Source organism: Camelus ferus, chromosome 12 (assembly GCF_009834535.1).
Source record: "Camelus ferus isolate YT-003-E chromosome 12, BCGSAC_Cfer_1.0, whole genome shotgun sequence".
In the NCBI taxonomy this organism is placed as follows: domain Eukaryota; kingdom Metazoa; phylum Chordata; class Mammalia; order Artiodactyla; family Camelidae; genus Camelus; species Camelus ferus.
In genome coordinates, this window is record NC_045707.1 from 51,153,867 (window position 1) to 51,168,003 (window position 14,137).

Sequence of the window (14,137 nt, forward strand, 5' to 3'; positions counted from 1 at the left end):
GTCCGTGGCAGTCTGCTATTTCTCTGTTAGCTGAGTTCTCTTATAGCAAGTAGTATATGTATATGATGCAAATAGAAACAAATTGTGTAGGATTTGTAAAAAATATTAGTTTTTAATAAACTTCTCTTTAAACCCTAACATATGACTAGTTCCTACAAAAAATTAGTGATTGTGCATTTCCTAGTTCATGTTAGTACTCACTGTTTTACCATCAGTATTCACAATACGTTGCAGAGCATTATTCCTATCTTATGTAGAAAGCTTGGAGAATAAGTAACATCTCTGGTAAACAGAAACAGACTTACAGACATAGAAAACAAACTTACAGTTAGCGAAGGGGAAAAGTGGGTGGGGGAGAGATAAATTAGGAATTTGGGATTAGCAGATACACACCACTATATATAAAATACATAAACCGCAAGGTCCTACTTACTGTATAGCACTGGGAACTATATTTAATATCCTGTAATAAACCACAATGGGAAAAAAACATCTCTAGTGATCAAGAAGATGCAGAACCAAGACTTAAATGCAGGTTTAATTTTACAGTTCATGAACTTTTTATATACACACTACTTTTGGTCAGTTTCCATTGCAGTCCAAAATAAGTTTGTTCCCAATTGAAATCAAATAGCATTCATTCATTTATTCCTTCCTTTCCACCTCAGATATTCCAGTCACCTAAGTCCTCATTAAATAGACACTTAAATTAAGAGAAAATGGATGAAAGTGACTTAATTCTTCTTCCATTTTCTTATCAAGGTTCATAATGCTTCTCTTCTTCACTTGAAAAGTAATTGAGAATTAGAGACTTCCACTGTGTATTATCTTTATCTCCCACCCGCTAAGATTTTGATTTCTAGCAGTATATATCTTTTAACAAGATTCTTCCATAAAACAATTTGGAAGTCTCGAAAAATTCATTATATAAGAATTCCATTTATTTTATTTTCGTAGAGGAGTTTTATTAGAATTTATTTTCCAAAAATTTGGACAATCTCAACTGATACCTTTAGTTTTGTTTTCTGAGACTTGGAAGGGAAAAAAAATGATCCACATTCACTTACATAATAATTGCATCCGTATTTTAGTGAGGAGGACTGTTGGAAAAAATCCTCATGTGAGATCACCAGATAGAATTATTCTCCTCTGTGAGTGGAATTTAATCTATTTTATATCTGTCAGTCAGGGGAACTGATTTGTTAAGTAGCTATCATAGGCTGAAGAGAGAAGTAAGAAAGACAGAAGAGCTCAGGGACAGAGAACTACAGATTTCCATGTCTGAAGAGACATTAAAAATTACCCTCGCTAGTGCCTTCATCTGTAAGACGCAAGAACCCTGCAGGTGGTGTGATTTGCCTAGTGTTAACCTAACAGTAGTAAAACCAGAATGTATGCTTGGGTTATCTGACAGAAAATAAGTAGGGGCATATTCCTACTGACGTCATCAGATTTATCTGTGTTATTTTTCTTGCCTACTGTGTATGTATGTTCACATGCACACACACACCCTCCAACAAATGGAAATTAGGTGGGCACATGCAGTGTTTCTGCCAGTGTTGTGTTATATGCCCTCAGGTCAGAATCAAAGCTTAGCCTAGAATTTCTTTACTTTTCTGTATCCTATTTTCTCATTTTTTAACTTTTACTGCATTTTACCTAAGAAAACGTTTTTGTTTTTGTTTTTTTTAACCTAAGGGTGAATATATCAGAATGTAAAATATTTAACCTACTGCTAATTGAAAAGATGTTATTGAGCCATGTGTAATAAATATATATAATATTGTACTTTAATAATAATCTATAATATGTAATATATTAATATGATAATAATCATGATAGCGTCTGTGGAGTTATTGATAGTTTATTAAGCCAGTAGAGAGAGAAGGGGATGGTGGGAAAAAAAACAGCTGTTCTGAGTGCTTTCACAAAATTATTTCATATGATGTTCATTAACAGTCTTTTGAGGTAAGTGGTATTCTATCCACTTTATGGAAAAAGGGAATCAAGCACAGGTTTCTCTTTCAAATAATCTATAGTTTAGAGTGAGAAATAAAAAATGAACATAAATAATAACCCAAGGTGGATTCATGCCGAGAGAAATGCAAAGTGTTACTGGATTTTAGAGGAAGGAGTGATTACTTTAGCTCAAGGAAAAAGGAAAAGCTTTCTACAGGAGGAAGGAATTGAGGCACTTTTTTGTAGGCTTGTGTCTTCATTTGCTAGGCTCACCATAACAAAACACCACAGAGTTGATGGCTTAAACAACAGAAATTTATGTTCAGTTCTGGAAGCCAGAAATCCCAAATCAGCAGGGTGGTATTCCTCTTTAGGCTGTGAGGGAAGGATCTATTCCAGGCCTCTCTCCTTGCCTTGTGGATGACTAGCTTCTCTCTGTCTCTTCACATTGTCTCCCTTTTGTGTATGTCTGTGTGTCCAAATTTCCCTTTGGTACAAGAACATCAAACATTGTTTGATTAAGGCACATTCTAATGAGCTGATTTTAACCTGATATCTCTGTAAAGACCCTATCTCCAAATAAGATCATTCTGAAGTACTGGGGGTTAGATTTTCAACATATGAATTTGGGGGGTTGGGTGGGGGCCAGGGTGTTAATACAATCTATCACAGGTAGATAACAGTCTCATTTTATTTTTGGACTAGAAAACTACCACAAATTAGTCATTATGAGAGTATATATGGAGGCTTTGTATGTGTGGACAATATTAAATCATACGTGACTTTCTATATTAATCCAAACAAAACTACCCTTTTCTCCTGTGAGTTTGTTTGTGGTTATTTTCTTTAGAGCTCTCCAATTTTCTCATTTCTTTGAGGAAAAATGTTCCCTTTTAGCATGGTGTTTTCTTACCCAGTGTGTCTTACACAGCTTTTATTTGTTAAACCTTAAAAATATTCCTAACTTCATTTTCCTGAAGACTTCAGAAGTAGAATCAGATGATCATTATCAAAGAGAACAGGAGCTCCAGAAGGAAAACTTGAAGTTGTCATCTGAAAATATTGAACTAAAATTTCAACTTGAACAAGCAAATAAAGATTTGCCAAGATTAAAGGTAAATTTAATATTCTTCGTTATAGTTAGGAAATCTAATGCCTGAAAACCTTTTTTCTCTCTACTTAATTGTTACGTTTACCCTATTAGCTCATGAAGAAGTCAGAAACTCATGTTCATAGAATATCAGGATAGTATTATACTCTCTACATTCTAGGTCAGGTGTTCTAGGTACTGGAAAACAGCAGCTAAAAAAATTCTCGCACTCATAGAGCTTTCATTCCAGTGGGGAAAGCTACTAATCGGTAAACACGTCAATATATAGTATGTCGGCTGATGTTAAGTGCTAAGAAGAAAAAGCATGTTTGGGGTGAAAGATGTGTGTATGTGTGCTGGAGAGGGGTACAGCTGACCCTTGAACTGCGAGGATCCACTTACATGAGGATCCACTTACATATTTTTCGATGGTAAATACTGCTGTACTGCGTAACCCATGTTTGTTTGAACCCATGGATACCGAGGAACTGCAGATATGGAGAGTATAAGTTACACCCCCACATTGTTCAAGGGTCAACTATATATGGAATCGCTATTTCAAATTGGGTAGTAAGGGGAGGCTTCCTTAATAAAATGAAATTTTAGCAGAGAGCTAGGGGATAGGTAAAGAAGTGGGCCATACGAATACCAGAAAAAGAGTTCCAGACAACAGAAATAACAAGCTCAAATGCCCTGTGGCAAGGTTGGAGGTTGGTGTAATTAATTAGCAGTTGTCACACTTTAAAATACTAGGATAGCTCTAAAAAAATAAAGTCTTTAAATTAAAATAAATATATAGTAGAATAATTGTCTCTGTTAGAAATTTTACTTTATTTTGATGTTTATAATGCTTCTTTTTGGTTTTCTAAGTCTTATCCTATTTATGGGAATCTTTTTCTCTTGCCTGGCTAATTGTTTCTGTTCTATTTTTTAGCCTAGAATATAAGCAGTCTGTTAATTCCACTGATAAGTAATGGCATATGAGCTATGTTGCTTCTCATTCTGATTTTTACAGTATTAGAACCAGTGTTGGAAGATTAGTTGTCTTTCTCTGTACAGTATGGTATGGTTCTACAGAGGTAATTTATGGGACAGTCAAAATCAGGAGTTCTAAACTCAAATTTCTATTGTAACTGAGGCAATAATACGGAAAATATTTCTCAAAATTCACATACAAAATGCTTCTATATTAATACACTTTAATTCAGTATGTCCTATTTTAATTCAAAATCCTCTTCATAGGTGTGAAGGCTCACTTGTTTAATTCAGCTATACAGTTGAAAAGACTGATGGTTCAGATGAATTGTTTGCCTTTCCTTTTCAGTGGCTATAGCTATTTTAAATTGTTACATGTTTTCTTTAATCTTTCAGAGTCAAGTAAAAGACTTGAAGGAAATGTGTGATTTTCTTAAGAAAGAGAAAGCAGAAGTAGAGCGGAAACTTGGCCACGTTAGAGGGGTAAGTATGAACGTATGCCATATGTTTGTTTTGGTTTCAGAAGTGATAAGCTGGAAGTGGGAAAAAAAAGTTTGGATATGTCATAACAGTATTGATAGTCCTCTTACTAGTGCCTCTAGCATCAGTTTTTATTCTGCTGCATCTACGATGTAAAATATCATTAAGCTTTCTCTTTGTTTCAAGTTAAGTGTGTTATCATCTATCACATCTTACATGCTTTTTATTCCACTTGGACTCTATACCATCTCTTGTCATTGCATATCCCTCCACACCTTGAAAACTTGTAACTTCCAGGACTCTTCCTTCTGTTCATTGAGGTAACTTCTAACTGCTCCTTGGTCTGATTCTAACATTTTATAACTATTTTTTATGATAACCATGGTGACTTCTTAGTTATAATACTAATATGCTAATGTTCTTTGCAGTATACCAGGGTTTGAGCTGTTACTTATTAGTTGCATGACTTTAGGAATATCAGATTCTCCGAGTTTTGATTTCCTTGTATATAAAGTGAGGATTATAATTCCTCTTTCATAGCATTATTTTAATGATAAGTTGAAGTGATACAAGCTTTGGCTTCAAATACAGGAATCAACAATGATTTTAATAATAAATCTCATGTTCTTGGCACTTTATATTATACTTTCTAAAATATTTGATTAAATAAAAACTTGACACATTTCTTTCTAGTCTGGTAGAAGTGGAAAGACAATCCCAGAGCTAGAAAAAACCATTGGTTTAATGAAAAAAGTAGTCGAAAAAGTCCAAAGGGAAAATGAACAGTTGAAAAAAGCATCAGGAATACTGACCAGTGAAAAAATGGCTAATATTGAGCTGGAAAATGAAAAGTTGAAGGTAATATTTTTAATGTGATCATCTGTACAGAATGTTTTACTAATATAATTTTTATTAACTTTTAAGGACAGTTTTAAATATACTATATAAAATGGCTTTAGAGGATATTTTATACATATAGAAAAAAAAAAATACTGGAGACAAGGGCTGAGTAGTTAGCGTATCACCACTTGGTCATCTTATTTCCGACCAGCGGTTCTCTGGCAGCAAAAAGTAATTAACTGGGTCTATATTCAACAGTATAGCTTCCTGAGCCTCCAGTTTTGAGATTGATTGGATTATTTCAGGGTTGGTCCTATAATAGGTATTGTGGTTTTTTTTTTTTTTGTTTTTTCTTTAAGTCACCCACTCACTCTAAGCCAGGATTGGGAACCTCTGCTCTGGTCATCTGACCAGTATTAAACGGAAGAATTTAGTTCTAACTATGTCAAGTGTGGTCTCTAAAACTACGTTAAAGTAAGTTTTATGAGTGTACAACATCATTGTTTATTTCCTTGTTTTGATAAGGTAGAGTTTTTTTTAATTACTAGGCTGAATTAGAAAAACTGAAAGTTCATCTTGGACGTCAGCTTGAGCATGCAGTATGAATCCAAGACCAAAGGCACAGAGAAAATTGTTGCTGAAAATGAAAGGCTTCGTAAAGAACTTAAAAAAGTATGACTTTCACTACTGACTGTAATTATTTTTATGTTAATAAACTGGTACACTTTGGGAAAACTGGATGAAAAAGCTAGTCTATTCAGAGTCTGTATTAAGAGATTTAGGAATTGTGTTTTTATGCCCACCATCCTTTTACTATGAGGAACATTGAAAGTAAAAATTAATAGATTGATAGGTAGTATAATGGAGAAGCTACATAGCCAGGATTCAAATGCTGACTCTATCCCTTCTTAGCCCAGGGAACTAGGGCAAGCTTCTATTCCCTCTCCATCTCTCAATTTCCTCATCTGTAAAACTGGGACTATTAAGTATACCTGTTTCCCAGAGCTACTGAAGGGCTTAAATGAGATAATATTTGTGTACATGACCTAGAATAATGCCTGATGTACAATAAAGAATATATAAAACTGTTTTCTTTAAACGATTTTATGAAGTCTTTACTGTGTCAAAATACATTCCTTGCCCCAGACAACTAGGTCCAGGGAAGTAAGTTGAAATTAGTATTTTTAAACTATTTATAACAGTATCTGAATATACTTTGAGGCCAGTGTGATACTGTGCTTTGAATGTGGATGTTTAATAGTGGAAATAATCTTTGGTACTCACCCATACTTTAGATTTCTAGTTATGTTTCTCAGGAATTAAAGAGTCCAAACATCTTTTAAAAATCTAAAGACATAACTATCTCATTTTCTGTAACTATTACAGACAAAGCTGATAAATTTAAAGTAACCACTAGAGTAAATACTTGTAAATATATTTTTATAATCTCATTTACATGATCTGTTCTAAATATTATGATCATTGCTGTTTTAGATTAGAAGAAACATTGGATTTTTATTGGAATTTTAATCAGCATTAGAACTCCACTTTATTTTTTTCTAGTTTGTAGTGATAATTTTGAATATATCACATCCATGAGAACAGTAGTATGTTTTGTCATAATACACTAATTATCTTTTAATGATAGGAAACTGAAGCTGCAGAGAAATTGCGGATAGCTAAGAACAATTTAGAGATATTAAATGAGAAGATGACAGTTCAACTAGAAGAGACTGGGAAGAGATTACAGCTGGCAGAAAGTAGGGGTCCACAGCTTGAAGGTGCTGACAGCAAGAGCTGGAAATCAATTGTTGTTACAAGGTAGGAACAAATGGTTTAAAACACAAAGTTTAATCAGTTCTAATTCTGCCATTATTACTTTTCAAGGATGTGATACTATTCTGATTAACTTAGTTCTTTCCTTGATGAACTGTTTTGCTTTAACACGATCCTCACTTTTTCTTCCTGAAAATATTTAACTGAGTGGGTTGTCAGAGCAAAGGACAGAGCAGAGCTGGGGCTGGGCTGAGGGTGTTGGAGCTGGGTCGGCGTAATGAAGGTGCTATCAGCCGCGAGCCTGGACTGCTGGTGCCCAGCTTCTCCTGGGTGCTGCTTTTCTCCAGCCACCCCTCTGCCTCGTCACTGTAAGCAATTTCTACCCCGAGTAGAAGCCAGGCACAGAAGAAGTCGAGCTGTCTTGTCACAACCTGTGGCACACCGGATCTGGGCTGTGCTGCAGTTTTGGAGTTACATTCTCAGCTTCTTGCTCTTCAAATAGCCTCAAAAGATGAATTCAGCAAACAGCTTTAGTGTCTTACTGGCCTCTGCTTTCTGGCATTTGATTTTCTCCCTCCCCTTGAGCCCATTCTACAAGTATGTGTGAGCCCTGCCTGTCAGATAAACTTTGTGGCTATGAACGAGGTGATGGGAATTCACTACTGAACATTCACATGTTCATCGCCTCTATCACCAGGGGTGGTTCATCATGACACTGATGAGTCAGTAAAAGGCTTTGGTGTCATTCTCATTTCCAGCCTTAAGCAGCTGCTTCAAGGAGTCTGTATGGAAGCCAGAGACCAGTGAGATCCTGCCCATGTCCTTTCCCATTAAAGTCATCCTGTCTGAAGTTGCCTTCTTTACGTCTGCTGGCCCCATTTCAGAAGGCAAACTCGTCTTAATCTTACCATATTCCTAGAGTTCCTTATGTCCATGCATCTCACTTCTCCCCTTAGGTGTCTACCTGCTGTTTAGAGTGGACTTGATGAGGTATGGATTGGCAGTGACCACCCCGACAAGTAGCATGGGAACCTTAGCACTGCGAGGCTACAGCTGGTCCCATAGTGGCCTGCTGCACTGCCAATCTGTCAACCAGGTCGAAGGAGAAAAGAAAGGATATGCAGGTAGGTTAGAGGTGCAGGTGGCCAGGAATTTCTGGAGGCGGATCCTTGGTCCGTGTCCTAACATCACACTGAGAGCATTCAGAATCCACTCTTCCCCTCTATAGCTGTCTCTTCCCCTCTAATTCTGTCAGAGGGCTAGTGTGAGGACTAAATGAAATAATACGTGTGATAGATAGTAGAAAGGGGAGAAGGGGCCTCTTCTGCCTGCTTGGACCCCAGTAGAGGCTCTCACCCAGCAACCCTGTCAGTTGATTTCTTGGTTGGTCCTTTATTTCCTTCTACAATCACCTATGGATTAAGAAAGAATTCTGAATTACTTTGAGATGTATTTATCCAGCAGGAATTTACTCAGTACCTGCTAAATGCCAGACTCTGCTTTATGTTAGAAGTATTTCTAAAAGGCCTACTTTGGCTCGGTTCCTTTAGAAAGCCAGGTAGCTGCCATGGCTTACAATTACCTAATTGCCACCATGACCTTAAGTGAATTACAGCTCTTCTGTGAGCTCAAGTTTTTTAATCTGTGGAAATGATAATCCCTGTCCTTTTTTTTCCTAAAAAGGGCTTTGTGAGGCTGCAGAAAAGATTATTAATGTGAAAGGGTTTATAAAGTTTATAAACATTTGAGAGGTTTGATGATATTTAACCATAACTGAAGATGACTTTGCCTTTTAGATTATGTATGTGTTTTTAATCCAAGAACTGTACAGGTAACTGAGCATAGAGTAGGCCTTACGTAAACCCTTTTGGAAAAAACGTTAAGTCCTAGCAGAATCCACTTGACAGAAGGCTAATTCTGATCCTTGACCTCAAGCCTCCCTAAATCCACTGAAAAGAATTACTGAAGTCTGCAGCTGTAGTTAGGCACCCCGCTCAGTAAAGTGGTTTGGAGATCTCTTTTGGTGCCCATGGCACATTGCTCATGCTGACATCTTTATAGTTGCTCTGTTGTTACTCAACAAACTAATGACATCTATTCCATATCAGGCTTTATAATACTGACTGCTGACAGGCCGGGGTGATGTGGGAGCTGTTTCAGATAAGGTGCTCAGGGAAGGCCTCTCTGACTGGATGGCATTTGAGCCAGGAATTGAATGAAGGGAAGGAATGAACTTCTGATATTTCACCACTTTGATAGGCTTTGTAGGATAAGAACACTGCCTTCTAATCTAAGTTTTAAAATTTATCAAAAGCTCTTTGGTAATAATTATATTATTATGTATTATGTTGTAATATTGAGATAATGTTCCTTCCTTGTCCTGTCCTTACCTGATTTTGTTGCCAAATTGTTCCTTTTTCCCTTTTTCTGGAAAAATTCGAATATTATAAGCATTGTCTCACTTTAATGTGGTATGTTGTGCTTGTAAAACCATTTTGGCTCAATGTTTTTTAAAATTTCTTTTAGAGTCTGGATTTTTTTTTTTTTTTTTTTTTGGTAACTACTGATCATTTCTTTAAAGGTTACGAATCTATTGAGATTCTTACAAGCTTCATCTCTCCCCCATATTATACCAGTTTTTTTACCCCTGTTTTTACACATTCTTTTCCCTCCCAGCAGTGTTCTTTTGGTTTTGCTCTACCTGGATACCTCGTGTGTGTGTGTATACACGTGCACGTGTTTTAGTTTGTTATCTTTAGGTACATTCTTAAGAATATCCAATAATAGAGAATTTGATACTCTGTTGAATTTTAATTTCTATTTCTTCATTTTGTGACTGAAAAAGGTATTAAGGTATTAATTTTAATCTTTTTTGAGTTTTTTTTTAATTGAAGTGTAGTTGATTTACAATGTTAGTTTCAGATATACAGCAAAATGATTCAGTTATACACTTTCAGTGGTCAAATTCAGGCTCCGTTCTAGTTTATAACCTTGGGAAACACCTAAATCCTCTATTTTAGTTGGCCTGTCTGTTAATAGGAATACTTACCCTGGCTGTCACCTAATGCTAAATAAATATGTAGGAAAAGATATGATGAGAAGGAACAGTATAATATTATTTTTAGTGCGATCCTTTGAACTGGCTTTTAAATTAATGAAAAAAATTATTTTTCATGTCTACACCATTATTTTCCTTTATACTTTCAGAATGTATGAAACCAAGTTGAAAGAACTGGAAACTGACAATGCTAAAAAAACTAAAAGCCTTACTGATCTTAAACAGCTTGTAAGACAAGCAACAGAGAGGGAACAGAAAGTTAAGAAATACAACGAAGACCTTAAGCAACAGGCAAGTAATGTGATTTTTCTTTATGTGATAAAATAATGCATTATATTTCAAACCACTCCTTGGCATCATCTTACATACGTAAAAATGAACTCTTGACTGATTCCTCTCCTAGAAGGACCATCTAAATGAATGGTGCCACCATTCACCCATTTGTTTAAGCCACAAACCTTGGATGAGACTCCTTTCTTTTCACTCCTACCTCACGTCTTTTTCATTAAGTCCCATCAGCTCTGTTTTCAGATATATCCCAAACCTGCTGACATCTCAGCACCTCCAGCACTGCCAGTCTGACCTTAGCCATTGTCTCACCCCTGAACTGTTGCAGTGACTTCCTAACTGGTCTCCCTGCTTCCACTCTTGTCTTGTTTAACCTTCTTCCTATCCCTGACCTATTTTCCACGTAGTTGCCAAGTAATCCCTTCCAAGCATAAAGCAAATCATAGCGGTCCTATCCTTAGAATCTGGGTTCCCCATTACCCCAGAATTATTCCTGAAGCTCTTTTCATAGCCAGTAAGGCCCTGCATGGTCCGGCATCTGGTTTCCTCTCTAGCCTCCTCTTTACTTCTCCCCTCACTCACAGTGTTATAGTCACACTGACCTTTCAGTCCTGGGAGCAAACCAAACTCATTCAAGCTTCAGGGCCTTGCTCTTGCTTCCCTTGTTTAGATTACCATTTACCCAGATATTCTCATAACTCACTCCCTCGCTTCATGGCTCTGCTTATTAAATGAAGGCTCCTCAGAGCCCTCTGCCAAGCCCTGTACTACCTTCCATCACTTTCTGTCCTCTTACCCTGGGTTATTTTCCTTAATAACTCTTCACTCTGTTTCGAAGTGTTATATCACATCACATCATATGCTCATTTGTCTTCCGCCACTAAAAATGTAAGGACCACATGAACTCTCGGGAAGGGATTTTGTCTGTTTTTTTCACTGCTGTATCCTCTGTGCCTACAGACAACACGCTGTAGTTCCTCAGTGAAAAACTGTTGGGTGAATAGTGACTTAGAACACCACAGAAGTGTGCTCATAGGTGCTTTTGAAAAACTCAACTTTTAAAATTATGTTTTATTGAAAGTATGTATCTTTATAAAACCTCATATCACCATGTCAAACTTTGCCTTCTTTTCATTGTGCCCAAAGACTGAGATCCTCAAACGTGTTCCTGAAGGTGATGAGACAGAGCAAGGCCTTCAACGGGAGCTTCAAGTTCTAAGGTGTATTATTTGTTTATATGACTACTTTTTTTAAAGTTATTTTTTAATATAACCAGGTTTACCACATTTAGAGACTAAGATTTTTTCAACTTTGCTGCCTAATAGGATTATCAGCCTTATTTCATCCTTCTAAAGCCAATCATTCTTTTATATAATAGATACTGAAAAAAGGGTAAACCTAATATATGTGTCAAGTTTGCAACTTAAACTTTCTCAAAAGCATGGACTGTATTAAACCTTAGCTTCCAAAAGCAAACATTAATACAATGAAGAAAAAAATTTTACTTCCAAAGTTCTGTGTAGCATATTCTGATGAGGCTCCTCCAACAGGAAAACTACTCTTGAAAATGACATCAGATCAGATTTTAAGAACATGAAGGATTTTGACCATAGGATCTGTTTGAGAATGCAGCACTGCAGCAGGGAGAGTGAACGGACAAATGTTTACCTTTATAAACATCAGCAGGTTCTGAGCACTGCACATCACACAGTGAAAGAAATGCCCATGTATATTATGGAGTAAAGTCTGGTTTTTATTTTGTTTTAACACATTATTATTGTGTTCTAGATTGGCTAATAGTCAGCTGGAAAAAGAAAAAGAAGAATTAATCCATCAGATAGAAGTTAACAAAGACCAAAATGGAGCTGAAAGCACAATGCCGGGTAATGCATTTTATAACATACTCATAGCATGTTCACTAACCCAAAGTTTTTGAATTAGGGTTTGCTTTTTTTGTTCAGATTTCTATTGTCTTCCTATAAAGTCAAATCCCTGACTTAAGGTTTAGAGCTGTCTCTTTCCTCCACACAAAACTATCTCCATTGAGCCCTTTTGAATTCTTTGTAGTATTAAGAAGCCAATATTCTAGTGTTTTTCTCCTTTTGTTCTTGAGTGTTCTGAATTTAATCATGATACAACAATGCTAAGCAATATAATACTAGGTCCATTGATTCCAGTTTCTCAGTATAGGCCCTCTGAACATTTTCTTCTAAATGTTATTGTCATCTTATTATTAATTTAAAAACCACATGCATATAAGTGAACATTGCATAGTCTTTCTTCCTTTTACAAAGTTAAAACAAAGTCTTTTACCCTCTTCTACCCTCTTCCACCCTCTTCCGTTCTCATTCAGAAATGATTACTAATCACTCCCATGTTCCTGTGTGCATAGGTATGCACATAATACATACATAAGTAATGTATATGTATATATGTGGATACACACACAATGAACAATTGATCCTCATTATTTGCAGATTCTCTATTTGCAGTGTCACCTACTCACTAAAATTTACTTGTCACCCAAAATCAGTACTATGTGGTGCTTTTGCAGACATACACAGAGCAGTGAAAAGTGTAAGTTCTATGATCCACACTTTCCTAGATGAAATCCAACAAGGTGACACTGCATTCACTGCATTAGAGGACCATTCCAAGGTCACCTTAATAGAATATGCTTCCTGTCCCATTCATGAAGATGTATTTGCTGCCCATTTTCTCAAACTTCAGCATTATTTAAAAAATTTTACCCTTCAATGGCTGCAAAGTATGAGCACATAACACATTATATATAGTGTTTAAAGAAATATATTTTTGGCAAAGATGGCAATGAAAGCAAAAATCCTGTTGCCCATTGATTCTCATGATAAAATCAGAGATACTCCAGGGGAAGTCCAGTAAAACTAAAGCCCTTGTGCTTTTTATGTTTTCCTACCAGAGTACCAGGACTTATTCGCCTTTGTTATCCACCCTACCCAGCACATTTTTCACATAGTAATTACCCAATGAATGCGTATTTACCTACATGGATTAGCCAAAGTGGTCTGGTAACAGGAGCACTTGGCTTCTTCCCTAACAAACAGTCTGCTTATTTTGTTGTACTTTGAGCACTTAAGAAGTTTTCTTGGTTCTAGAATTTTTCTCTGAAAATTAACCTGACTCTATACTTCTAATACCTAGCATATGCCTCTGCCTGAAATGGAATATTAATACCTGATATAGAGGTAGCATACAGAATTCACAGCCTGAAAAGTGTTTCAACCATAAAATCCCTTATTTTCCAGGCTCTAGTCTCATAAGTTTCCTCCTTATCTAAAACAAATCCTTTATCTTGAATTTATTCATAGTGGGAAAAACCTGAGTCTGATTTTTATAACTTTTTTGGCAGATCCTGATCAACTAAAGGAAAAGGTCGAAGATTTAGAGACACAGCTCAAAACCTCAGATCTAGAAAAGCAGCATTTGAAGGTAAATATTTAATTATATCTTATTATAGTATTATGAATGTTTTTTGAAAACAGCTGTTGAAAACTATTTTTATGATCACCACCTTTGAGTTCAGGGTATGAGTTCTAAAAATTCCTGGGATCACATTTTATACTTACATTTAACTTTGATATTGCAAAGTTTATTATGTTCATCTAACTGTGTTAAAAATATTAAGAACTAGC

General features: G+C 36.1%; 1 protein-coding gene across 1 annotated transcript in view; it reads left to right on the plus strand.

Moving 5' to 3' along the window:
- Positions 1 to 14,137, plus strand: part of CEP290 (centrosomal protein 290) — an 81,536-nt gene that overhangs the window by 66,229 nt on the left and 1,170 nt on the right. The window contains 10 exon segments of the mRNA XM_032493651.1: positions 2,940 to 3,074; positions 4,421 to 4,507; positions 5,198 to 5,362; positions 5,893 to 5,931; positions 5,933 to 6,016; positions 6,993 to 7,165; positions 10,328 to 10,469; positions 11,613 to 11,686; positions 12,255 to 12,349; positions 13,855 to 13,934. Coding sequence (XP_032349542.1) covers positions 2,940 to 3,074; positions 4,421 to 4,507; positions 5,198 to 5,362; positions 5,893 to 5,931; positions 5,933 to 6,016; positions 6,993 to 7,165; positions 10,328 to 10,469; positions 11,613 to 11,686; positions 12,255 to 12,349; positions 13,855 to 13,934 — 1,074 coding nt within the window.